This window comes from Cucurbita pepo, chromosome 8 (assembly GCF_057944985.1).
Source record: "Cucurbita pepo subsp. pepo isolate OVF chromosome 8, ASM5794498v1, whole genome shotgun sequence".
NCBI lineage: Eukaryota > Viridiplantae > Streptophyta > Magnoliopsida > Cucurbitales > Cucurbitaceae > Cucurbita > Cucurbita pepo.
Window position 1 is genome coordinate 9,445,123 of NC_141805.1, and position 26,124 is coordinate 9,471,246.

Here is a 26,124-nt window from a genome sequence, read left to right on the forward strand (position 1 = left end):
CAGGTCTAGTGAGGCATTTCTTTCATGTCTGACAGGTCTAGCCTCCCTATAGTACTGAGGCATTTTCTTTCATGTCTGACAGGTCTAGACATGATATTTCTGAAACGTCGTACTTCCTAGAAATAAATACAATACAAAAGTAAAACACTAGAATATGAAAAGACATAAAGGGTTGAGTTTGTCATGGGCATGCGACCATGGGCAACACGCCTTGGATGAGTATGACCGTGACATCCTCCCCCACCTAATTGGTTGACGTCCCTGTCACTTGAAGCATGGGTCTAGCTTATTAATACATTCTCGAAAAACCCCCTTGAACCATTTGATTTCTTTTTTACCAACAAAAACTTTGCTCGAAAATAAATAAATAAATAATATATATATATATATATATATGTATATATATATATATCATTTTCGACCATGGGTTTTTTTGTCGGAGTGTATCTTGTTTTTACTACGAATTATTTAAAGTACGTTTTACAATAACAACAAACATAGATTTTGTATATGTTCAAAATAAAAACATTTGAGTTGAATGAAATTTCATTTTTGTAGCGTGACATAATTTGAACACATTTTTTTGACTATCTTAATATCGAGTTGGTGATAAAAGGTTATATATTACTCTTTAATTTGAAAGCGCGGGATAATACAAGGCCCAAGGAATTGGGCATCCGTACAAAAATCTCAAGAACCCCCCTTCTCTAACTTGATTCCGGCTCCCCCTCTCTCGATCTTCATCTTCTCTGTCTTTCAGCCATTTCCTCTCGCCATACTCCCCCAAGCTCTCAACCACTCTCCCTCGCTCCCTCATTCTTGATTTCGCTCTGGTTTCTGATTAACTTGCAAAACACACTCCCAAAGAGGCTTTTCCTTGTTTCCTTCTTTGTTTGACTCTGATCCTATGATGTTGGAGTTGCACCATTGAGAATTTGAGAAATTGGCGTTTTCTGGGTGGGAGAGACGAGCCTGCGTTGTTCAGTGTTTCAGCTCTCACTCTTTCAGCTATAACGTTTTTCACATGGGTTTTCGGGATGTTCATTGGAAATCGCCATTTTGAATCATTTTCAGGCTGCACGCTTTTCTTCTTAGATTTCGGGAGGGGGGAGATTTTGTGACACTTTAATTGCTGTGAACTCTCAGATACTGTCGTTCTTGTTGGGGTTGAAGGAAATTTGGATGCAACTCGATTGCGGTTGAAAAACTATGGAAAATCCGGCTTCAACATCGATTTCTAGTCCCTCAACGCCCCCTTGGAACCTCGAGAGGCCCTTTCTCACTGGGCGTTTTCATCAGGTTTCTATTTCTCCTCCCTTATTATTCACATTTATTTTCTTCCATATCGAATAGGAATGTGTGTTTGTTTTGTGAAGAATAGTGTGTAAGCTATAGCATTAATCGGAGCTTCTGGAGTCGGAATAGTATCATTTTTCACTCATGGCATGTATTTTTGTTGTTCCTGAATTCCTTGTTCACTTATGAATTATTATCATTGTAGATTTAATTCTTCCATTGGTCTCTCGTATAGAAAATGAGTTCTGACTCTGTGATTTTCTCTTTTTGTTTTGAAAATTATACTCCAGGAAGCAAAAACCACTTCCCGTTTTGCTGATTTAAAGTTGGATTCTCTCAGGTAACTGACAATATCAATAAATACATTTTTATCTTACTTAAAACAGTACTTATCGTACACTTTAAAATTCGAATATCTCAGCAGTGGGTGGCAGGAAAAGGCCATAGGCTGTTATGATGCTGCAATTCAGGTATGATTTCCAATTATTATTATATGTTCTTTTTTTTTTTATACACAAATTATGATTATATGTTAAATACGCCGTTTCAAACTTGAGGAAGGTATTATAGTTCGGCAATTTGTTGTTCCTGAATTCCTTGTCCTGTTATGAATTTGGTTGTTCATATTATTTTTATCTATGAATTTTTCATCGCGGTTTCTGACAATAGTACTTGTCTTCTGTCACACTTATATGTAGGAACTTATTGTAATTGATGATCTCCTCTCCGCCCTGCTTGGAATTGAGGGACGCTATATTTCGATTAAGAGGGTTCATGGCAAAGAGGATGAGGTTTCTTTCCAGGTTGATGCATCTATGGATTTGGCTCTTCAGGTAGCAGCTTTGGAGGCATAAAGTTTACTACAACTGTTGTTTGTTTATTCATTATTATTGTAAAACCTTTGCATTTGTAGGTGTGGTTAGCATGTTTATTGAATCAAATTTTGTTCTCAAGCATCTAATTACCTTGCTAATTTGCTTTCCAGTGATAATTAACTTATTTTTAGCTGGTGTTGATTTAGAAAAAGAAGATTTTGAATGAGACCTCAATCTATTGGATATCTTGGATTGTTAAGTTCTTTCCAAACATACTGTTGACAACCTCGAATTGGACTGAAACAGCCCTTCTCTTCTTATCTTTGTAAACTGGAGGCCTCTATTTGGTTCCTCCACTTTTCATCTCTAAGGCCTTTATGTTGTCTCTCTCTCTTTTTTATTATATGGTTCTTCGATCCTTATTAGAAGAATATTTATGTCTACTTTTGTGGAGTAGTGGACATAATTGTCAGATTTTGTTATATGCTTGGAACAGAATTAGCTAGTAGATTTTGTAAATATATACAAGTTTTAATATCACATGATAACTTCTTTGTAATTATTTGTACTTTTCATCGACCAAGTGTAGGGGATTTGTAGACACCGTATGATTATAATCCCGAAGGTTTTTTGAGCAGTAGTTTCATGAGTTCTGGTAAAGCATCAATCCTTTTGTTCTTCCTGGGGGGACGTGTCAACCATTATAATTCTATATGGAAATTTTAAGATTTTCTGCACAATGGAATTTGTGATAACTTTCTAGATATGCGAAAACTGTTAGAATTCTGACTAATACAATCACCCCCATTATGGATTATTAACATTTTACCTGATTATGCTGTTGACACTAAACTGTTCTAACGCTAATTAAGGCTAATATTGCAGGAATTGGCAAAAAGAATATTTCCTCTGTGTGAGAGCTTTCTGTTCATTAATCAGTTTGTTGAATCAAGATCTCAGTTCAAGAAGGGCTTAGTTAATCACGCCTTTGCTGCTGCGCTTAGAGCTCTCCTTCTAGTAAGTGCTTTGTTTTTAACCCTAATGTAAAAATTGTATTCTTTTGAGTAAAACTGAAAAAAATGCCTTCTTATTCTTTTCATTCTATTGGCACATTCTTTTAATGAAAAGAAATAACGAGCAGCACAAAGTAATGGCCTAATGGGAGACAATTTGTGGAACCAACGCATTAGAACCACAATTCCTTTATCTATTTCTTTTCTTTTCTTTCTTTTTAACCAAAAAAAGAACAAAAAGTAAAAAGAAACAAAAATTTACAAAATCTTCAATAATATTTGTGCTAGCATTGATGGCTATAATCTCTGTTTTTTGGAGATTGATATTTTGTCTAGGGAACCTTTTGAAGGTTATAGCTTATATCAGTAACATAATAATTTCTAAAAGGAAAAGATAAAATACATCAAGGAGAAGCTTGGAAGTATCCCACTGGATTATGTTTAGAGTCTGAAAACTATATTATACGTTAATGGTCTCAAAATATGTTGATTTGAATACTAATTTAATTCTGCTGTTGACCCATAGGATTACCAAGCAATGGTAGCCCAGCTTGAGCATCAGTTTCGACTGGGTAGACTTTCCATCCAAGGATTGTGGTTTTACTGTCAGGTTTGAGCTTCTCTTAATCTATACAAATTCATTTCAAGTATGCCTTCTCACGTTTTATGCTACTGCACATTGCAGCCTATGATGGGTTCCATGCAAGCATTATCTGCTGTGACATGGAAGGTTTCAGCTAATGATATTGCAGGTTCTGCAGTTCTTAACCTCTTGCAGAGCCAGGTACAAACTTGTATTTACAGTCAAGGTGCTTAGAAATCATCAGAATTTCTCAGCAAGTTTTGTATCTCTTAGGGGTTTGGCTTGTTTATAGAAAAAACTTTGGACGTTTATATTTAAGGTACTGCGTTCTGTGAGTAGATGTAGATTGTTGGGCACTTGTTCATCTACTGCCTCTTCTTTCATTTTTCCTTTTCCCCCCTTTGTTCTTTCTTGAAGACATGCATAATAATGAAAAAAGGATGTACAAGGGGGATACATGATTAGAATTCAAAACTAAACACTAGTTTGAGATCATGTAATTAAAAGTTCTCCAATGTGTTGAAATAGAAATTTGTTGTTAAGATTGTTTCTGTAAGCAATGAATATCTTTTTTTATAACAGAACATCCCTTATTACGTAGATATGTCTTTCTTGGAAATATATTTACCCAAGAGATCAAGTCATCTGTTATAGGCTTCAAAAAGCCCAGTGTTCTTAGGTCTCGACCAAATACCAAGATAACTAAGCAGCCAGTCTTGATAGAACACCCAATTTTGTTTGCTTGACCATAAACTTTGTTCAGATCAATTGATTTATTATTATTCTTATTAATGAAAAGCCATACTTTCATTTACAGGAGAATGAAAGGACATATAATGGGCATTCAAAGTAAAAAAGTTATATCAACGGGTGACAAGCAGAGCCAAACCAATAATAAATCCTCATTCCTAAAGTAGCTAAAATAAATTTTAACATCGTAAGAATATTATAAGTTCATTCTTCTCATAACCCTGACAATAAGTGTGCCATTTGCAAACTGAAGTTGATAAATGGTAACATTGCCCTTCAATTGAACACCTTTTAGAACATTCATCTAGGTATTCTTCATAAAAAGCCTGTTTTAAATGTGCACCAGACAGAGGAAAGGTGATAAAGGGGTATTCTTGCCTCAAACTCCTTGATGGAAAAATGCCAGCTTTTGCTTTGTCAGTGATAAAAACGAAGAAATTGGTTTTTGAGATATAATTTGGATTTCTGAATCCAATCCAACTGCTTATTAGAAAAGCTGTTTTCTTCTGTTATAGCTTGCGAGGAGTCGTATCAATGAAATCACGAGCTTTTTCTAGTTCAAACGATCAATCTTGATAAACTAAGCCATGATCTTAGAAGCTCTACCATCAACATAATGGAGCCAATAATTTGTTTGACTTTAATTGGAGCCAACTGAAATTTGGAAACTCTAGAAGGAACCGATCTCTTTATCTGCAGAAACTTAACCAAGAATTTTATATATGATCTTGATCTAGTGAACGAGTCTAATTCACTCATCTTGAAAGCCTCGGATGTTTTAGGAATTAGGCAAATAGACACGCGTGATGCATTGGAACATTCACGAAATAAGTCTTATAACACCATGAGTAGATCATCTCTAATGATGCTAAGCCTTACTTTTTTTTGTTTAGGCCAAGGCTATGGCTGGTGATAATGCAGTGAGGTCTTTGCTGGAGAAGATGACACAGTGTGCAAGCAATGCTTACCTTGGTATATTAGAAAGGTTGGTTCTGGAAGCTGCTACAAAATTTTTGCTATTAATAATAGTTTGTCAACTTTCTTCCCCAACGCACACAGACATGTCCAAAGCCTGAAAAATGGCAGAGAAAGAATCCATTTGGTTACTTTATCAAGTACCTATTAATGCACTTGGACTTAATTTTTTTAAGTGAAAATTTCATTGCTTGTTGATGGTTTTATTTGATTTATGGGATTAAAATAATTATACATAGAAGATGAATGTTCTTGTGAATGGAGCATATACTGGAAGTCTTTATATATACATATACACATATATTTTTAAATAATGGGTCGAAGTATAGGCTGCTAATGTTCTTGTCCCCCCAGACAACAATCTTCATATCATATACGTGCAGTGAATGTAATGTCATGTAAAGTCGTTTCAAGGTGAATGTTTGTAGATCAGAAAGTAAGTGAGTTGAGATCATGTTATGCTTTATTTCTAATTAAATAAATGGTAAATCATTTATGTGCAGTTTGTATAGAAAAGTTGGAAAGCTTCATAAATTACTGTATAGTATGCATCCTACGAGGAGATAGCTTATTAGCATCCAAAGTTCTCATGCCTTTTTTATGACATTGCTGAATCTCATTAGAGTTAGGACTGCGCTATTATTTTGGTCAGTTACCATCCCTAAATCTCCAATTTCTATCACAACATGGTTGCTTATTCCCACAAATAATTTATGATCCATAATTCAAACGTGTCAACACATACGGGTTCACGAGAATTCACTTTTTCTGGAAAATAGTTTTCAAAATGCCCAATTGCCCATTCTCCCCTTGCCACTATTTTGTGGTTATATTTTTCCATTCTGTTATTGATTTGATCAGATTGCTAAATATACATAAATTTTAATTCAGATGGATTTACGAGGGAGTAATTGATGATCCTTATGGTGAATTTTTCATTGCGGAAAACAAATCTCTGCGGAAGGTATGGAGCTTTCTGTGATATTTTAGTGTATGTTGAAGTGTATTTCTCATGGTTATGAATCATGTTTTTCTAGGAGAGCCTCAATCAAGATTATGACACAAAGTATTGGAGGCAACGCTATAGTCTCAAGGAGGGAATTCCTACATTTCTTGCAAATATAGCAGGGATGATATTGACCACAGGAAAATATTTAAATGTCATGAGAGAGTGCGGGCATAATGTTCAGGTTTTTTTATACACTTTTTAATTTTCTGCATGCTTGTCATTACTATATTATTTGGTTACTTCACAAAACAATAATAATAAATATGCTTATTGTAATATCTGATTTCATTGCTATTTCAGCTACCTGTTTCAGAAACTTTGAAGTTAATGAGCTTTGGCTCAAATCATCAGTATTTGGAGAGTATAAAAGCTGCTTATGATTTTTCCAGCAGTGAACTATTGAAACTTGTTTTAGAAAAGGTAGCATTCAATCCTTCTTTTCTGGTTCTTTTCCTTAGTTTCATCTTTCTTTTCTTTTAAATACTTTTCTAGATGTCATCCATGTAAATTTCTTTACAATAGTGACAAATTTTTGTATTGTCCCTGTAGTATGACCTGATGGGGAAGCTGAGGTCAATTAAGCATTACCTTTTGCTTGATCAGGTATACGATCTTTGATTGGTAAACTTATGCTGTGCTCTATGAACGTATGAACCTTATGCTGTCCTCCTTAAATGTAGAACCGATATGAATTTTACATTTTATTCCATCAATGTCATTTTATTCCTTAGAGATAGTAAGCTTCTATGTTTTCGGGTATTGTTTGTCATAAATCCATAAAAAATATCCTTCTCTAATTTAATTAATTTCATCAGTGAATAAATTGAAGCAGTAGGATCAATTTTTCTGTTGGTCTGAGGAACTAGTCCATCAAATCAATATTCCCTTTTGTGACAGTAGTGGCCATATTATTGTGGAAGGAAAATTTTTACGATGAAAGCTAATCTCAGGGTTCTCCTGATGGAGCTGTCTTAAAGATTTCCCATTATATTTTTTCTAATTCATTGTTGGTTGGAAAATCATATTACATGACCGCAGGGTGATTTCTTGGTTCATTTTATGGACATTGCTCGAGATGAACTTTCAAAAAAGCTTGATGAGATTTCGGTAGAGAAGTTACAGGTTTGATCCTAACCTCCATTTAGTGGCTTTTGGGCCTGACTTTTACTGTTTATTGCCTAACTAATAATGTTTGTGCATCAATATCATATATGCCTTCATGGCCATCTAGTCCCTACTTGATGTTGCCTTACGCACCACAGCAGCTGCAGCAGATCCTTGTCACGAGGATTTAACATGTTGTGTGGTAAGCTGATTGCAGTTTGTTCTTTGTATGATGCAAAAAGTACCAAAAATCTGCGTGATTTCTTCAGTTTTAAATTTATTACAGGAAAGAATGTCATTGCCTAAAAGCTTGCGTGCACTTAAGGATTTAGTTGACAGTAGGACTCTTACTGACATCAATGATCAGGAAGAACCCATGGGTATTACTGGCCTCGAGGCATTTTCTTTAAGTTACAAGGTAAGTTATTTTGGCACTTGTTTTTCGTTCACATTGTTGCTTCATGACTAATTCCTTCACAAGACATACGAGTCTGAGTCTTATTTGTACACCAAATTTGCTACCATTTCTTTTCTTGAATAATATTGGTCTATGGCTTAGATGACTTGAACATTCACCTGGCCGACCGAACTTGTTAATATTTATCCTAGGCCGTGGTTCACGTTATCAAGCCTGAAGGCCTGTGGCCTTATCCAAGAGCCAATTCCTTCCGTTAATTTCCAGTTTGAAGTTTTGGATCAGTTATTGTACCAAGCTTTTAGGTTCGGCTTTAGTTTGTTGAAGTGGTGAAGCTCATCTTAAAAAGAATTAACAAAAATCTATCTTAAAAAAATGACAAATACGATTCACTGGATGATGTATATTAATTAAACCAGTAACAATTAACCCTAAGGCATTGTATGATTTGAAATTGGTTTCTATCTTTTCTGATTCATGTCAAACCACACTAGAGCATAGTTAAACAAATATTTGGCATTAACTAAGGGCCAAGGCTTCCCTTTTCTGTTGTATCATTTGAATTATATTTTTTGTATATATTTAATGGGGGCTTAATTTTCAGGTTAGATGGCCATTGTCTATAGTTATATCATGGAAATCTCTGTCGAAGTACCAGCTGATTTTCCGCTTTCTTTTCCACTGTAAGCATGTGGAACGTCAGCTTTGTGGGGCATGGCAAGTGCATCAAGTATGGGCTTGGTTCTCTTTTCATTGGTAGATGGTCATTTACTACATACATTTTTCACGCTTAAATAATGATCTATGGCAGGGGGTTCGTTCGCTGAACATCCGTGGTACATCCATCTCAAGATCATCCCTACTTTGTCGTGCGATGCTTAAATTTATTAATAGCCTTCTACACTACTTGACCTTTGAGGCAGGTTTTCTCTTTGATAAAGTTAATTTTCATTTGTTTGAAAATGATGCATGCTTTTGAGAATTGAGATAAAATCGTATTCTATATGTTTTTTTATTGATGGATGACCTTAACATGTCATTATGCTTTTCCTTGATAGTAATGGAATATGCCTTTGGTTTCTTGACAAGTTTTTTGATTGTAGGTTCTTGAACCCAATTGGCATATAATGCACAACCGGATTCAGACAGCAAAGAGCATTGATGAGGTACATTCCCTTCTAACTTATGTTGGAGGGTTAAGATTTTTATCATCCATCGCTAAAGTACCTATTCTAAGTATATTTGATAAGCTCCTTCTATCAGGTTATCCAACATCACGATTTCTTCCTCGACAAGTGTCTCCGAGAATGTTTGCTTCTGTTGCCACAGTTGCTTAAGGTCAGTTTATGATGTATGCTTCCCCCCCCCCCCCCCCCCCAACTATCAAACTACATAAATCACAGCAATGTTTACAAATCTCTTATTTTCTGTAAATTGAGTAATGGACAAAAGGTTCTTGCTGGGATGGCTAGACTGTATCCGTGATTGAGATGTGTATTATAATCTTTGTTGTTGGGATCTTCTTCTACTAATATATTCTCTACGTGCAGAAAGTGGAGAAGTTGAAATTGTTATGTCTGCAATATGCAGCAGCTGCTCAGTGGTTGATTTCATCCTCCATTGATCCATGTAAGTCGGAGGAATCATCCGATAGCTTGATTGGTTCCAAAAAATCCAAGCAGTGTTATGGAAAAACGGCCAAGGGAGCAAAGCTAACCACCTCCAACTTAGCAGTCACCGAGTCGATCCTGTAAGTTCATATTGAGTGTCTGTTTACGCTTATAATTCCTTGTTCTTACCTCCACTTTGAACATGTTGCAGTAAATTTGAGAAAGAATTCAACTCTGAGCTTCAGAGTTTGGGACCAATTTTGTGTAAAAGCTCCCAGGCTGAGCCATACTTGACTCACCTTGCTCAGTGGATTCTTGGCATTGAAATGACAAATAGGTTCTGAATTTCTTCCTTCCTTGTAACTTTGCAGAATTTCTATATTATTATTGTCACAGTTCTCAGTACTTCTGTATCAGGGATGTGGTTCTTTGTGAGTTCCTTGGAAAGTTTAGTTGTTTCTTGTATGTGCTGCAGTTGAGGATTATCAATGTTGGCTTCTCCTTTCCCTTCATGCTTTATTTTCTGTCATGTCCCTTGTGGTTTAGCTGCTCTTTTACTTTTCCTTTTTCGCCTTCCTATCTAGCTGACCTTAGATCTCCCGTCGCTTCCTCAGAACTCACCTTTGTTATCCTGTTTAGCTAACGGATTAAGAACCTTCCTTGCATAGGTTGTAGATTTGGATTCCTGCCTTCGCTATAATATTTCCTTTTTTAAAAAAAATTTGATCTAAATGAAACTATTCAGATTTCTACCGCTAGCAGAAATTGCCTTCTTTAAGTTTTCTCTCTCGGACTTTTCCTCAAAGTTTATAAAACACGTCTATTAGGGAGAGGTTTCCACACCCTTGTTTTGTCCTCCTCCCCATTGGAGGTAGAATCTCACACTTAAAAATCCTCCTCGTTGACAGCACCCAAATACAAAAAGCAGGATATCCTTCTAAATTGAGGACGACGACTGGCCAAAACCATGTTGTCATATCTGTAGAACAATTCGAGAAAGAAACCACAGTCAATAGCTCTACTTCTTTGTCACTTTGTTCCACAATATTCTTCGTTTCAGAAAGAGGGTCAAACCCCAGATTAGATTTGACAGGTAAGAGTGTGCACATCGTTTTTATTTAAGCAGTCGACAGAGAGATCCAAGGCCCAAACCTTTTTAGTGAGCGTTGGTTTAAGGAATTTCACGTTTTCTCTCGCACATCGTCTGGTGTCTGATTATATTATTTTTAACCGTTCAAGTCCACCACTAGCAAATATTGTCCGTTTTGCCTCATTACCGTCAGTCGCACTGTTTTAAAATTTTAAAATGTGTCTATTAAGAAGAGGTTTCTATATCCTTAGAATATTTTGTTCTCCTCTCTAACCGATGTGGTACCTCACATATTATTGATGCATATTGACCATCGAAATTCATTAGAATGGGCTGATGATGGGCGGATGATGATCAGAGTAATTGTAATTTAAATGCTTAAATAAATGCATTAAAGCATTTTCTCTACAAATTTAAAAGAATTATGTATTTTTTACTATTTTGGTAAGATTTCTAGAGAACAACAATGTTTATGTTATAAAATAGTTATATTTGAGAAAATTTTATTGTTACCCTTTCCTAATTTTTATTATATTATTTTTAATTATTCTGGGTATTTTTTTTACGGATTATAATCATTATTTACAAATGGAGGGTTTAAATTTATTGTATTATTATCAGTTTAATAGTTTAATTCCCACAATTATAAGCTCCCACGTGCGTAAACTTAACAAAAGATGTCTATTGATAACGTTCAGAGTTTTTATTAAAATATGGTTCTTTTTATTATTTAATTAGAATTAATTGATTCAAACTAAATTCATAATTAATAATACTAAACTATAACTAATTAAAATTAATATTATTTGAAATAAATAATTAATCTTCTATTTTTATTGATAAAATATATTAAACTAATGTAATTAAGGATATATATCAAAAGTATAAATTTATAATTTTAGTATTAGTTAAATTAAGTAGTAATTATAATTAATTATCCAACTAAAATGATTACTTTATTATTGGAGTTTCTTACTTAATTTTGATTCTTTTATTACATGACATCCTTCATCTACAAAATCTATAAAACTTTAAACCATACTAAATTCAATTACTTTTTTGCATTATAAAATAATTTTGACTAAATTAATAAAAATAAGTATGAACTAATGAAAAATATCTTTAAATTTTAAAAATTTCAATAATTTTAATCAATATATTAACCACAAAACTTTTTAAATTTTTTTCAAAGATTAAAAATACTAACCTTCATATATTAATAATAAGTATATATTTTGAGTTTTTTCAAAAAAAAAATTAAAGTATTAATGGAAATTTTAAAAATTAAGTCAAACCTTTTAAAAAGTTTCTGATAAAAAATTTAGAAAGTTTAAAATATTTTTTTGAGATAAAATATAAATAATTTACATGAGTAATGATATTATTATTATTATTATTTAAGTTTACTAATTTAGACAATAATTTAAAAATATTTTTATTAATTTAAACAATAATTTAACAAATATTTTATTTATTTATTTGGATACCATTCTATTGAATCCCCAAGAGAAAGTATATTTTTAATGAAAAAATGAATTTATTTTTCCGGATTCAACCTTCTCCTTCTTCTCCATCTTCTCCATCTGGGGGCTTCATTTTCCAAACCCAAAAATCCAGCAGAAACGAAGCTTGAAGATTGATTTCTGCATCAAATTCAAGATCTCGACCCGCTGGATGCCGCCGCTGCCTTGATCATTGTTTCACCAGTTGGTGTGTCTCTTTCACCCTTCTCTGAGCTCCCTCTCTTGCCGCTTCGCTGTTGATGCCCTTAATTCTTCCAGTTCTCAATTTTTTAAGCTTCTCAAACTCTCTCTATCTTCTTCCTCTTTTTAAGCTCGTTCTATGAGATGGTAGATTTGCTGAACGTTTGAGCTGTTGGTTGTGTGATTTGGGCCCCTTTCTATCCCACCACGTAAGAATCAGATTGGTTTTATCTTTTTAGATTTCTTTAGCTATTGCACATGCTCTTACCTCTGTCAATTCGTCGCTTGATTTTTGTTTCCCATATTAAATTTTATATTCAGTTTTTAAGTTCTCTGGCTCACATGTGGGGATGCCTTGAAGTTCGGAAAAAAAAAAAAAAAAAAAAAACCCATTATCTCCTTTTGGAACGGATTCTATTTGATAATTCGTAATTTGTTTAGATGTGTGCTTTCTGGTCCAGGAGTCTCGAGTAATTGAACCGCGAAGGGGAACAAAACTAGCTCTCTCTCCCTTTTTCTTTCAATTTCCAGTGTGATGGCTGTACAGTGGTTACTGTTATGCCATGGCTTGGTTACACTTCTGGTGGTGGTCTCTTTCCTTTGCGGCCAGTGGCCGATCTTCGATGGCACTCCCATTCAACGTATTCACCGTTTCCTCACTTTTGGCGCCTACGATTATTTCTTGTAATTTTCTCTCCTCTTTTCTTTTCCTTGTCTTCTTAAGGTTAAAGTATAAACTTAGTTCCCAAATGTGTATTTATTCAATCCCTAAACTTTAGTAAGTTTTAAGCATGTCATTGAACTTTGAATTTTGATTATATGTAGTGTTGTTAATGTTGTCAACTAAAGAATGAATGTTAAATGTATAATGCACAGGTATGGTCTACTTTGACATGATAGACAACTGAGAGAAAGAAGAGGATAGTTAGATGAAATGGAGTGACATGGTCTAGAGAGGAATTTAATATATTGATTTAAAAGAAGAGTATGTTATCTAAGCTATACTTCTGTTTGTCTAGTTGTTCAACTCCTTTTGCCATTTTTCTATCATGTTCATCTCATGTCCAATGAGTCCATTTTTGTTAAGTAGACACATCATGTAATCATTTAGTTAACAATATTCACGACAAGGGCTACACACATCACAATTCAAATCTAGAGATGTAGTTGAGACTTTTTAAAGTCTAGGGATGGGATAAATACAGCAACAAATTTCATGAACTAGATTGATAATTTAACCTTTTGTACTTCTATTTTGCCAACTATGTAGCATTATGTCATATTTCTTTTTTATTTTTGGTTTAAATGCAGACGACTTATAGGATATGTATTTGGGTCAAAGGGAACTAATACGGTTCTAGCGATCGAAAGTTTCTGCTGTGACAGACCTAATCCAATCCTTCAGGTTGATAAATTATGTACTGTTTGATAATATGAAAGAACTGGGTTTTAATACACAAACTGCTGTGCTCTTGTGAAGTTAAGTTTGAATAATTGGAACTTATATATGATTGTGTTTCATGTTTATATTTATGCTTATGTGTTTTGATTTCATATTCTAAAATATTTTCTCCTGTTACAGAGTACTAGTTGTGGCATTAGTATGTCCGCCGTGCTTACAACGTATCCTTGGTATAAATTGGCCCAATTAGATTACTGATGAATTATGATTAGATGGTTACTTTTGGTGATTTTAAAATTCCCATATGGCATCTGGGGCCATTGATGATCATTTTCTGTGAATCAGAAAAGGGGTGTGGAATATTCATATTCAGGCACTATCTTATAGTCGAGGTTTCTAAAGCTTGATTATGAATTCATTTCCACTGATTCCTGAATATATATAGAAAGGATCATTCGTTGTTTCATCCTTGGACTTTCACAAACAGAATAACACCATGTTCTACATTGGTTGTTGATTGCTTTAGGATAACAAGTCATTTTATTTCTTACTAACTGACCAATAATGCTTTACACATACCTAACCTATTTTTGTAAGGAATTTGTGATGCTGCATGGTACTTCCAAGTACATAACAAGTGATAGTGGCTAGTGGCTCCAAGTTCTTGTCATATTTGGAAATGTTTTATGAAGAAATTTACTAGTTTGAAGTTTTGTACTGCTTGTTTTCCAACTCATCCCTTAATGTGATGGATGATGGTCAAATTGAGGTAACACATAGAGGTTTGGGTTATTTAATTTGTTGTTTGAATGCTGACATATCTAATATAAATGATGGGGTCTATATAGTACAGGAAGAATTTGCATTTAGGAACAGGAAGAACTGATCCAAATAAATCTTCTCTCGTAGTTGCTTACACAAAAGGTCCTTGCTTAAAAGTGACTTTAGCGAAACCCCCAAATGGTGTTGATGAACATAGAAGCTAAGGAGTAGCCTGAATCATTGCATGATTACAATTTGAATTTGTTTGCATTTTAAATAAGGCTAGTAAGATATTCTGTAGATGCTTAAAAGCATAGGTGAATGAAGGGGTTTAATGAAAGATACCTCTTGAGCCCTTTAGGACAATTCAGTCTCCAGCTGGGATTGGTAACAAGCTTTAATAGAAGTTTGATCCTGCAGAGTACTGAATGAATTATGCCTAATACCTAGTTTACAGAGCCTATCTACTTATCCACACATTTCAAGTACGTTCAATGTGTCTGTCCTACTGCAAGATGTACTTAATTCCATTTTCTGTTAGCACTGTTTAGTAGTTAGATCACTAACTGCATAAAACTACGTCACCCCTGTTCCTATACTTGCGCTAATTTTTTATCATTGGCACAGTAGCAATTAAAATGAAGAAGTTGCTCTGCTTCCAATTTTCAATGCCATTAGATTCATACTGAGCCCTATAGCTATGCTAATGGTTTTCAAGAGGCTCTAATGATGGTGTAACATGAAGTCTTCCTGTTTAACAAAGAGATATAATTGGGCTCTTGTTCTTTATTCTCCAGTCATTCAATGTTTTTCTTTCTTGCAGGTCATTTATCTTGCTATTATTGGGATTACCTATTACATTATTACAATATCTACATTCAAATACGTCCCTGGTTATTACTTAAGTGGAATTCATAGGTAACTATCCTAAAATCTGTGTATTTTGTGCTATAGTTGTACTACTTTGCAGTCAGAGTTTCATCTTGAACTCCTTAGGCGTTTTGTGTTCTTGCAGGTATACAAGCTTTTTGGCTGTTACAGTTGGTGTTCTCCTCTTTCTATTAACCAGCTTTTCTGATCCAGGGACGGTGAATGCTGATAATGTACATCGTTATCTGTCTGCTTATCCGTATGACAACATTATTTACTCTGAAAAGGAATGTTCAACTTGCAAAATTCTAAAGTAAACATTTTCTTATCCTGTACACTTATTAATTTTACAGTTTTCTCTGGCTTCTAATTACAATAATTATTTTTTACTTCCTCATTGTCTCAGACCTGCTAGATCCAAACATTGCAGCATATGTGATCGTTGTGTTGCACGTTTTGACCATCACTGTGGATGGATGGTGTGAATTACCTCCATTTCCCTATTTTCTGCTATCTCGTTGATAGACATCTTTTGTATTGTCAAAGTCATTGAATGTTGGATTTTTGATATTTCCAAGGGTTTTCAACTTTGCAGAATAACTGTATAGGGGAGAGGAATACCCGATATTTTATGGCCTTCCTTTTGTGGTACGTGCTAGGTGATTCGAAATCATTTAAGTTGCATTAACATCGTAATTGTATGTACTCCAATTTTGAACCTGGTGCTTAGATGTTTTCATGAAGGTCGATGTTAAAAAGAGTATTTTCTTCCAAGTGAATGAAGATGAAAAGAAATTTGTTGTACTGGATTATGCAGTCTTTAATTTTTTGAAGTTGAACCTTATGGTCATTTTGTATCTGAAATTGTGAGACCCCTATTATGCATACTTATCAAAGGGAATCGGGAAACTGAGTGCAATGGTTTTGTGAGACCGGTTTGGGATCGTGCTTCTACTTTACGGTCTTGGTGGGAGGGTTTTTTGTAGGACTTTTGGGGATGTTGGTTGCTATGTGAAATTTTGTGGACAATTTGGGTCTTGAGAGAAATCTCCAGCTCTCTCGAATAGCTGGAGTGTTTGGGTATTGTAGTGTTGGTTTTTCCTTGTTGAATGCAAAATCATCGCTGCATAACCTACTGTTCATTGAAGAATTCTGATAGAATAATGTTGGTTTTTCCTATTTGCTTGTGTTGTGTGTTTTTCTGCCTGTTTACAGGGAATTTAAGATTAGATACCCAACTGTGTTAACATACTCGCAACCACATATTTCTGCTATATTAGTGTTATCGAGTCCTCAGATCATATACATTCTTTAATTTGTTATGTTTTCACAGGCATTTCTTTCTTTGTGTATACGGGGCGGTTGCAATTGGACTTGTTCTTGCTGGACAATTAAAAGAATTAAAAGTTGTTTATATCTTGACGGGTACATGAAATTACTTTCGCTCCTTTATTGTGTCTCTTTCGTTCATGTAAATCTGATACATGGCAATTCTTTCCCATTTATCGGATGCAGTTTATTATGGCGTTGAAAATTCTTTCTTCGGTCTAGCACCTTATGTTATACAGGTAAGTTATTTAAATTGATTCCTTGTCCCTCTGTTTGTTTGCTTAAATTGTGCATTCTGGATAATTACTGTTGGCTTGTTGTTTGGCTTGCAACAGTGGATTTTGGGCTCCTACAATACTCAACTGCTAATCATGGTGTTTCTTTCGATAGTTTGTCTGCTATTGGGAGGTTTCTTTGGTTACCATGCTAAACTCTGTATCACAAATACCACAACAAATGAGGTGTGTCTCTTTTTTGCGTTTAGTTATTTTCTTTGTGTGGTGGGTAAACTCGGTAATGGCCATGGCTTTAAAATACGTCTGTTAAGGACAGGTTTCAACGCCCTTATAAAGAACGTTTCATTCTCTTCCCTGACCAACGTGGGATCTCACAGAAGTACATGTCAATTACAACTAACCTAAGTTCATTTGGAACGTAATAGTCTTAGAAATGGGTTAGCTTCCAACATTTTTATGGCTATTTTTTGTGATTTATAGTTCTAGTGATGTGAGATGTAATTTTTATTAAGTTGAGGATTTTTTTGCAACTACTCTTCTAGTCATGTCGGAGCATTTTGTTACCGAGTTTAGTTTTTAAAATTAGGTCGAAAGAGAAATTAAGGGACCAAAAATGTTTTTTTTTTTTTTTTTCCTTTTAAAAATGGTTGTCAAACAACTAGAATATTTCATCTGTCAATTTGACTTATTGGGTGATTTGTTTTGGGTACTGCTAGACATTTAAGTGGCAAGAGTACATCAGCTGGCAGAGGAAGACAAGTGAAGCCAAGGCAAGTGCAGCAGCCTTAAGAGCAAGCATGGATGGTCTGAGTTCCGAAAGAAAGCCTCCAGAAAGCAAATGGAGAACCATTTTTCGTAGATCTCGACTCGAACAAGTGCAGGTTGTCAAGAATAATACTTACGATCACGGATTTTTACACAACATTCATGAGGTTATTTTCCCTTTCTCATCAAGACCATCATTTTCACGAAGTAAACCGAAATCTGGCTGAGACTGCTGTAAATTTAATGCTCTACGATGAACCATGTTGTCGTTTCATTCAATTAGAGGTTGATGGGTCGGTCGATCGGTCGAGGGTAGCCCTCTGGAGATTGTATAAACTCATGGTCTCTTGCTTTTGCATTTCTCCATGGCTTTATGATGATGGTCAGCCTTAATGATCTCCTAATGTTATTGTTGGAAGTATTTTGTTGAATTCTAAATGTTTTTGTTTAGTGTGTAAGCTAATTGAGAAGGTTTTGATTTCTAAGCAAATTATGACCTTTGGAATGACCTTCTTCACTCCCTTTATACTTACTTGATGAGGTTCAAACATGAAAATACTTGGAAAAGGAAAATTTGAAAGGTTAATTTAATTTGCTAAAATACATTATTCTTAATTTCAAGATCTCTATTTATTCAAAATGTATTTTTATTTTTACCATAAGGTAATACGGCACGTTCTTAAGTCTTAATAATAAGATAGAAATAAGAAACGTGATTATTGAATGGATGGATGTTATCGATATGTCATATTACGCATTTAAAAAATTCATGCATTTATACGAAGAATAATTCAAATTTTTATCTAATTGGTCTAAATGGTATATGTTAGGCGTAACTTTTCCTGTGACTATGGCATGAGGTATTTTCTCTACCCTTTCTTACCTTGAAAAAACAAGGGCACCTTGCGTCCTTGAACCGATAATCATCTTTCGACTAACCTAGCCTCCTCCGTCCCTCGGGACCAACAAGAGGTATTACAAGAATATATTCACTTATTGTCTATCGATTACACCTTTCGAATTGATCTTAGGCTCTGATTCACCCCTGTAACGAAAAGAGGAATCCTTAGGTTTTCAGGGCAGGGGAAGCGAAAAATCTTATATAAATTACATTAACTAGAATTAAAAAAAAAAATTAAATTACCCTCTTTTTTTTTTTTTTTTTTTTTTGTAAAAATCTCTATTTCCCTAAATATATATTATATAACGGGAAAAAGAAAAGTAGCCGTTAGATTGTCAATTACACACAGCAGAGTAACGTTGGAGTTTTTCAGATTGTCTCCAACGGCTAGAAATGTAGCCGTTGGGCAAGATCCCGCCCCTATATATCTTCCTCTTCATTCCACACCTTCTTTCAACATCCGCCATTACCAATCCTTCTTCCTGCAAAAGCTCAAAGAATTTCATCAATTCTTTCTCAAATTTAATTCATCAAATTCTCCATCTCCGATTAAAAATGGGTTTCTCCATAAGCGGCCACCCACAATCATCAACCTCAATGAGCCGTTCCCATTACCACACCCACAAGCTCTTCCTCTACACCAATTACATCCTCCTCGGCGCCGCCTCCAGCTGCATTTTCCTCACTCTTTCCCTCCGCCTCCTCCCCTCTCTCTGCGGTCTCTCCCTCATCTTCCTCCACATCCTCACCATCGCCGCCGCCGTCTCCGGCTGCGCCATGGCCTCCACCGCCTCGGGTCGTTGGTTCGGCATCCACATGGTGTTCACCGTCCTCACCGCCATCTTCCAAGGCTCTGTTGCTGTCCTGGTGTACACCAGAACAGGGGACTTTCTTGGGGAGTTGAAATCGTACGTGAGGGAGGAGGATGGAGCCGTGATCTTGAAATTGGCCGGAGGGTTGAGTGTGGTTATGTTTGTTTTGGAGTGGGTTGTTCTTACTTTGGCGTTTTTCTTGAAGTATTATGCGTTTGTTGAAGGCGGTGGAGGGAGTGGGAATGGGGCGGCGGCGATGAGGAGTGCTAAGGTTGAACAGGATGAGGATTTGAAGGACTGGCCTTGGCCGTTCCAAGTTTGATTGATTCCACTTTGTTTGGATTTTATATATTTTTTGTGAAATATGTTCAATTTGTTTCTTAAAATTTAGATATGTAATCTTCAATTTATTGTTTAATTCCTTTCGGGTGTGAATCGTGTCTCTCTTTTAAAACAAAAAACATATTTTAAAGGGGTTTGGGTGAAAGTCAAGGTAATCTTATTGGCATGAAATACACAAGCCTGAAACCCCGATTTGGTGAGGTTTTTGGTATCTCAGTGCAATACTCGAGTATAATTTGGTAAGATTTTAGCAATTTTATGTCTAGTTTAGTTTTTTGTGGATGAGTCACCCATATTGTCCACTTTGAGCCTAATCTCTCTCAAGCCTATGCTGTTTTGGGTTTTTCAGAAGGCCTCATCCAATGGAGATACTATTTCTCACTTGTAAACGTGATATTTCACTAAATTATAACCAACGTTGAACTCACTCCCAATAATCCATAACAATTGTCACTCCAAATTAGTGTACTTTTTCACCTAATCAATTCTTTCGAAGTCTTTCCTTGTCCGAAAATCTTCTCTCTCCTATTCCACTCGGTCGAGTGATCCCAGACCAATTCAGTCACATTTCATTCATTTGGAATATGGGCTTTTATTAATTCAATTAGAGAATCGGAGGTCGAGTCCAAATTTTGGTGGAGTGAAATATTTGATTCTTTTTCTAATCTTCCCAGCTCTTCTTCTATACATTATTTTAAAAAAAAAAAATTGTTTATTTATTATTTTTTTATTCCATTCGGGTAAGAGAGAAGCTTATTTAAACAACAAATCTTTTAAAGTCTATTAAAAAATATATTTTTTAGTGAAAAAATAGACACAAAAATAAAATAAAAATAATGGGCCCCAACGGCCCAATGGCCCAATGGCCCAATCCCATTTGATTTTAATTTAAGAAACAAAGATGAAAACAAAATAGAGCGAAGAAAGGATCGTTAAACCCTAAGAGCCGACTCATTTCTTCGCACTTTCTCCTCTTCCTCTTAGCAGTTAACTTAGCACCTTCCCGCCGTCTCCTCCGTCGTTCTCTGTGCCACCGTCGACGCCGTACCCCTTCTTCACATATTTGTCTACCTTTCTTGATCTCAGGTATTCTCCCTATTTACCCCCTATCTTTCTCTTTCAAGTTTCATTCCGTTGCAGTGGATGACATCCCAATGGGAACTGATTTGAATTTCTGTTTTGCCGAAGTTTCATTGGTTTGGTTGCTCATTCGTACGATCCGAGGCCGACGCATTCTATTCTCGTGTTACCTAAAATTGATATTGGATTATAGTATTTTAGAATCCGGCACTGTTTGTAGTTGAATCCTACTTGCTTGTTATTAGTTAATTGTTATATTGGGTTGTAGTGTTAGAATCAATGCATCTTTTACATGAGAAAAGGAATTTTTGTTTCTGCAATTTCTCTTCTCGGGAGGGTAAGAATGAAGTTTATCAGATTTATTTTCAATTTTTGTTGCTTATCATGTTGATTGATGGGGTTTTGTTTATATTTGATCTATTACTTCGTCGTTTAACACTAGTTCATTGGCTGTTTACAGTGTGGAGACTCAGAACCATTTCATAATGCAGTCAACCGAAGCCTCCACTTCCATGGAAGTAGAAGCAGTTTCAACTCAACCGAAACCAGTAGTTAGCACATTACCCCCAAAACCTCACTTTGATCCTCTAAAGCCCCATGAGATGAATGATGGTCGAGTTCAGTTCCGAAAGGTCTCTGTTCCTCCGCATCGATATTCTCCGCTCAAGAAAGCATGGATGGAGATTTACACCCCAATTTATGAGCAGATGAAAATTGACCTCCGAATGAATCTCAAGGCACGAAAAGTCGAACTTAAAACCAGAGCAGACACGCCTGATATCAGTAACTTACAGAAATGTGCAGATTTTGTCCATGCTTTCATGCTCGGTTTTGATGTGATCGATGCCATTGCACTCCTACGGGTGGATGAACTCTATGTGGAGTCTTTTGAGATTAAAGATGTTAAGACGCTTCGAGGCGAGCACTTGTCTCGTGCCATAGGCAGATTGTCTGGTAAAGCTGGTAAGACAAAGTTTGCCATCGAAAACGCCACAAAGACGAGGATAGTTATTGCAGACACCAAGATTCACATATTAGGATCCTTCGCAAATATCAAGATTGCAAGGGATTCTCTTTGCAGCCTCATTTTAGGGTCCCCTGCTGGAAAAGTTTATTCAAAACTGAGAGCAGTCACAGCCAGATTGGCTGAAAGGTTTTGATCTTTCATGATCATTGTAGTTTTCATGAGAAGTTTCTATTGATTACTGATTTTTGCTCACTGGGAAGAGTTTATTGATTATTGAAAAGCTTGTGCATTGAAGTTATGAATCACTCTGAAAATGGGTATCAGGTGATTGACGTTAATAGCTATGCTGATTGATTGTGATCCGATTATGAGAATCAATCTAAAAATGGTATCAGGTGAATAGCGATTGAGGTTCATATGTAATAGCTGAGCTTATTGATTGTGATCTGATTATGAATCCATCTGAAAATGGGCATCAGGTGATTGACATTTATCTTGTTGATCGAGTTTCATATGTAATAGCTATGTTGATTGAATGTGATCCGATTATGAATCAATCTTAAAACGGGTATCAAGTGATGGACGTTTTGCTTGTCGAGAGGTTCATATTTAATAGCTATGCTGATTGATTGAAATGATATTGATATCCCTTTGGGTCTATGTCGCAATTAAGGTGGATGCAGCAAATAGCTATTTGTGGACAAACACTATATAATTTGCATTTATCCAACAAATTAAAATGATACCCTATTTACATTGCTTGAGTAACTGTTTGAAAATTAGAACTATTTCCCTAAATTTACAGCAATGGAGCTCCTAACATTGTGTTTGCCATCAGACCATGCTAATTCCCCAAACGCATAGCCCTCTTGACTTCCCTTTCCACTTCTCTGCAACACGATCTTGAAGCTCTTCTCTTCATCCATGGCTGTAAATTGCAATGTACTTGGCTCAACCGCGATAGAGACTTCCAAAGGCGCCTTCACTTGAGCAACATACGTCCCTAGACTTCCCACGTTCTTCAACTTTCGATTGACCGTCACAGGGCCTGTTTTTATATCTGTGACTGAGATCGAAGGGTAATTCAAATCCGTCACTTTGAATGATTGATCGCAAACAAATAACTTGTGGGATAATTTATTGATTTGTATTGCATTCTCGCCTCGAGCACACAAGAAATTGAGGTAATCGTCTATTGAAATGTCGTAAACGAGGCCAGGATCCATCACATTGTTTGGGTCAACATGTCCGTTGCCGTATGCCAACGGAGTCGCTTTGAGTCCGGTAAAGTCTAGGATTGGATTGAAGTTGTTGGCGTTTGTTTTGGCTGTACAGTTAGAAGTTTATGAAAAGTCATTTAAATAAAAAAAACAACCATATAGGATACATACATGTTTTTCTATTTGATTATGCGATAGAACCTGTGGTCATAATTGCAGATTTAATGGCGGCTGGACTCCATTTAGGATATCGAGATTTGAGAAGGCCTACAATGCCAGCAACATGGGGGCAAGCCATGGATGTGCCAGAATCTACCTTAAAAGGAGCACGACGATCGTCAACCTGTAATTCTATCAGTGGTATTTCATCTGGGTAAGCCGCTATTATATTAACACCTGGTGCTGTAATATCAGGCTGAAAAAAAAAACTCTAAGTTTGCATAAACTTAACCTAAAAAAACTCTTCGAAAAAAACTAAAAAAACCAACCTTAAGGATTGACCCCTCGATTGTACTGGGGCCTCTTGATGAGAAATCTGCCATCACTGGCGATGGATTGACATCTAATTCTGTCTTCACAGAACTGATGCAAGCCATTGGTGTCCTGATCAAAGTTCATGTCAATATGCTTCAAAACTTGCAGTAAAAACAATACATTTAATGAACAATCTTGAGCAACAATACTTCGTAGATTTGATGTATTGGAAGATGGATATGCCGTCGTTGAAGGTTACATGGGAAGCTGGGAGGAGGTGCAGATCAGTGGCAATGGCATCCCCATTGTCCTTATCGTTAACCAAAATCATGCCAGCAGCCCCTGCTTGGGCCACTACATAGCCCTTTGACACTCTTGAAATGACCCCTCGAAGGCAAACCACAATTTTCCCTGCCAGCTTTGTGGGATCAAGCGATCTCTCATTACAAACCTCCCTGCAATAACTCATGCATTGTTTTAAGTGTTCATTAGAAATGGGTATGCATTACATATACTCACGCATCACTGCTAGAGGCATTGTTGGCTTTGGCATCCACAGCATTGATTAAAGGATAGAACTTGTTGAATGCCAATGCTTTAGAAGAAAAGCTTGTTCCTTTGAGTTTCTTCTTGTTTCCTAGGACGACGAAGTTTGTGAAATCACGATCGATCGTACTAGCTCCAACGGTTAGAACCCATGGCGATACGTTTGATACGGTTGCCGGAGTCGGTCCGAAGTTCCCAGCAGAGCAGACAACAACAATGCCATGTTGAACTGCATGGAAGGCTCCTACAGAGAGTGCATCTCTAAGAAACTCTTTCGGTTCTCCACCGATGGAAACCGAGATAACGTCGACGCCATCGCTGATTGCAGCATCATAGGCAGCTAAGGCATTTGGATCCAAACACTGACGATCTTCTACTGGCCAACATACCTTGTAGGAAGCGATGCGGGCTCGAGGTGAACCGCCTTTGGCAGTGCCATTGGCCATGGCAAAGACATTAGCTCCAGATACAAAATTGCCTCCAGCTATGGATAAAGTGTGGGTTCCATGGCCTTCTTGGTCTCTGGGAGAATTGAAGGTAGCATTGAGGATACCATAGCCTTTGTTGAAGAATCTTGCTCCAATCAACTTCTTGTTGCAGTGGAAGTTGGGGTCTGAATCACTTTGACAAGTTCCCTTCCACCTCGAGGGGATAGGACCATACCCTTCGTCACTAAAGCTCTTAGCTTCCGGCCAAACACCTGTATCCCAATCCATTGAAAAGTATGAAAAAAAGAACATAACTATGAGATCCTATATCAGTTGGGGAGGAAAACGAAATATTTTTTTATAAGGGTGTGGTTAAAAACCTTGAGGGGAAGCCGAAAAAGGAAAACCCAAATAGGACAATAACTGTTAGCCGTGAATTTGGGTCGTTACAAATGGTATCAGAACTAGACACCAGACGATGTGCCAGCAAGGAAGCTGAGCCCCGAAGGGGAGACACGAGGCAGTATGCCAGCAAGGACACTAGGTCCCAAAGGGGGTGGATTGGGGGTCTCACATTGATTGAAGAAGGGAATGAGTGCAAGCGAGAACGCTGGTCCCAAAGGGGTGGATTGTGTCGGTTAGGGAGGAGAATTATAAAGGTGTGGAAATCTCTCCCTAGCAAATGCATTTTAAAAATTTAGAGTGGTTTGAAGGAGAAGAATAGAAGAAACCTGAATCAAAGTTAGCTATGATTGTATCATCACCAAATCGTGCGGCGTTCCAAATGGAGTTCAAAGGAATTCCTTCATGTTTTTCCATTCCGAGAAAGTTCCATGATCTTGTCGTGTGCAATGTTCTTGCTTGACATTCAAAAACTGAAACGACATCTGAAAATTCTGCCACGTTTTTTAAAAACATCAGCTTTGAGTTTCTTTCTTTGAACAAGGAAAACATATTGACTTAGTTTAGAAATGTATGAACAATTTACTTGCAAGTTCCGATGCTTGGTTTTCATCAAGCATGGCAGCAAAGCCATTGATGTGTCTATTGTATGAGTGAGAAATTGCTTCTTCCGCTATGTTCTTGCTACATGAACAACGATATAAATAATTAGCTAAAACAACGTTAAATTATCTTTAGAATGTTAGAGATGATTACCTTCCCGACACTGATTTCAATAAACTATAATGAGACTCTGTTACACGTTGATGATGCAACGAAGAGGTACTCGAACCATGAGAAAGTGATCCCAGATACACAATGTAAGGCTAGACGAGTAAAAAAAGAAAACCCGATGAATCAAAAAGTGAGTATTCCAAACGAGAATCGAACGATAATGATAGAACGAAGAGATTGTTTACCTTCTTGGTGGCAATGATGCATGTTTGGAAGAGCATGAGAAGAAAGAGTATGAAAAGCAATGGAGAAGGATGGAAGGCATTCATGGCTCTTGTTTGGTTTGATTCATTTCAACATTCTTCCTTCCATAATATAGCATTGTAATCCCTAATTATACCAGTGGTTAAGCTAATCACAATAATTTTCTTTTGCTTTGTTAAAAAAAGTAATTTCCTTTTTTACAAATTGGGTAATAAAAGTAAATAATTAAAAGTGTCATCCAACCAAA

At 36.2% G+C, this 26,124-nt stretch overlaps 4 protein-coding genes and 1 pseudogene across 10 annotated transcripts; 4 read left to right on the plus strand and 1 right to left on the minus strand.

Annotated features, from left to right (window-relative positions):
• The first annotated feature begins 649 nt into the window (after window positions 1–649).
• On the plus strand, window positions 650–10,082 carry LOC111800807 (Spc97 / Spc98 family of spindle pole body (SBP) component). Of its 3 annotated transcripts, XM_023684660.2 has the most exons (22): window positions 650–1,074; window positions 1,147–1,299; window positions 1,587–1,636; window positions 1,718–1,766; window positions 1,995–2,129; window positions 2,997–3,128; window positions 3,651–3,734; window positions 3,810–3,908; window positions 5,351–5,442; window positions 6,324–6,396; window positions 6,470–6,622; window positions 6,742–6,861; window positions 6,991–7,044; window positions 7,480–7,563; window positions 7,673–7,747; window positions 7,832–7,963; window positions 8,565–8,690; window positions 8,772–8,879; window positions 9,064–9,126; window positions 9,224–9,298; window positions 9,511–9,710; window positions 9,782–10,082. In XM_023684660.2, exons 2-22 carry the CDS (start codon window positions 1,210–1,212, stop codon window positions 9,912–9,914), a joined length of 2,127 nt encoding a protein of 708 aa, XP_023540428.1. In that variant the 5' UTR covers window positions 650–1,074; window positions 1,147–1,209; the 3' UTR covers window positions 9,915–10,082. The 3 variants fall into 3 exon arrangements, with proteins under 3 accessions (XP_023540428.1, XP_086982674.1, XP_086982675.1); XM_087126548.1 differs by having other exon boundaries at window positions 650–1,299; XM_087126549.1 differs by having other exon boundaries at window positions 650–1,299; window positions 1,721–1,766.
• A 2,089-nt stretch (window positions 10,083–12,171) lies between these two features.
• LOC111800831 (DHHC-type zinc finger family protein) lies at window positions 12,172–18,237 on the plus strand. Of its 2 annotated transcripts, XM_023684704.2 has the most exons (12): window positions 12,173–12,370; window positions 12,495–12,572; window positions 12,825–13,047; window positions 13,675–13,768; window positions 15,351–15,445; window positions 15,543–15,710; window positions 15,804–15,876; window positions 15,993–16,045; window positions 16,731–16,822; window positions 16,913–16,965; window positions 17,062–17,187; window positions 17,679–18,237. In XM_023684704.2, the coding sequence occupies exons 3-12, from the start codon at window positions 12,899–12,901 to the stop codon at window positions 17,952–17,954; spliced, it is 1,179 nt and encodes a 392-aa protein (XP_023540472.1). In that variant the 5' UTR covers window positions 12,173–12,370; window positions 12,495–12,572; window positions 12,825–12,898; the 3' UTR covers window positions 17,955–18,237. The 2 variants fall into 2 exon arrangements, with proteins under 2 accessions (XP_086982261.1, XP_023540472.1); XM_087126135.1 differs by lacking the exon at window positions 12,495–12,572 and having other exon boundaries at window positions 12,172–12,370.
• Window positions 18,238–19,065: 828 nt separating this feature from the next.
• LOC111800866 (uncharacterized) lies at window positions 19,066–19,875 on the plus strand. The gene has a single exon (XM_023684761.2). It carries the CDS (start codon window positions 19,184–19,186, stop codon window positions 19,760–19,762), a length of 579 nt encoding a protein of 192 aa, XP_023540529.1. The 5' UTR covers window positions 19,066–19,183; the 3' UTR covers window positions 19,763–19,875.
• Window positions 19,876–20,012: 137 nt separating this feature from the next.
• LOC111800863 (uncharacterized) lies at window positions 20,013–22,420 on the plus strand. Of its 3 annotated transcripts, none has more exons than XM_023684755.2 (2): window positions 20,013–20,868; window positions 21,323–22,420. In XM_023684755.2, the coding sequence occupies exon 2, from the start codon at window positions 21,348–21,350 to the stop codon at window positions 22,020–22,022; it is 675 nt and encodes a 224-aa protein (XP_023540523.1). In that variant the 5' UTR covers window positions 20,013–20,868; window positions 21,323–21,347; the 3' UTR covers window positions 22,023–22,420. The 3 variants fall into 3 exon arrangements, with proteins under 3 accessions (XP_023540523.1, XP_023540524.1, XP_023540525.1); XM_023684756.2 differs by having other exon boundaries at window positions 21,336–22,420; XM_023684757.2 differs by having other exon boundaries at window positions 21,354–22,420.
• A 102-nt stretch (window positions 22,421–22,522) lies between these two features.
• Window positions 22,523–24,769, minus strand: LOC111800822 (subtilisin-like protease SBT5.3; annotated as a pseudogene). The gene is made up of 5 exons (XR_015422174.1): window positions 24,043–24,769; window positions 23,733–23,978; window positions 23,538–23,652; window positions 23,251–23,464; window positions 22,523–23,156 (listed from the first exon to the last, which is right to left on the minus strand). The product of XR_015422174.1 is annotated as a subtilisin-like protease SBT5.3 (transcript).
• Between the last annotated feature and the right edge of the window lie 1,355 nt (window positions 24,770–26,124).

Excerpts from the sequence above, each read along its gene's own strand:
- LOC111800866 (XM_023684761.2), top strand. The coding sequence starts at position 19,184 with ATGGGTTTCTCCATAAGCGGCCACCCACAATCATCAACCTCAATGAGC.
- LOC111800863 (XM_023684755.2), top strand. The coding sequence starts at position 21,348 with ATGCAGTCAACCGAAGCCTCCACTTCCATGGAAGTAGAAGCAGTTTCA.
- LOC111800831 (XM_087126135.1), top strand. The coding sequence starts at position 12,899 with ATGGCTGTACAGTGGTTACTGTTATGCCATGGCTTGGTTACACTTCTG. Across the intron at positions 16,823-16,912 it reads AGTTGTTTATATCTTGACGG|TTTATTATGGCGTTGAAAAT; the intron begins GTACATGAAATT and ends TATCGGATGCAG. Across the intron at positions 16,966-17,061 it reads TAGCACCTTATGTTATACAG|TGGATTTTGGGCTCCTACAA; the intron begins GTAAGTTATTTA and ends GGCTTGCAACAG.
- LOC111800807 (XM_087126548.1), top strand. The coding sequence starts at position 1,210 with ATGGAAAATCCGGCTTCAACATCGATTTCTAGTCCCTCAACGCCCCCT. Across the intron at positions 1,637-1,717 it reads TTAAAGTTGGATTCTCTCAG|CAGTGGGTGGCAGGAAAAGG; the intron begins GTAACTGACAAT and ends CGAATATCTCAG. Across the intron at positions 6,397-6,469 it reads AAAACAAATCTCTGCGGAAG|GAGAGCCTCAATCAAGATTA; the intron begins GTATGGAGCTTT and ends ATGTTTTTCTAG.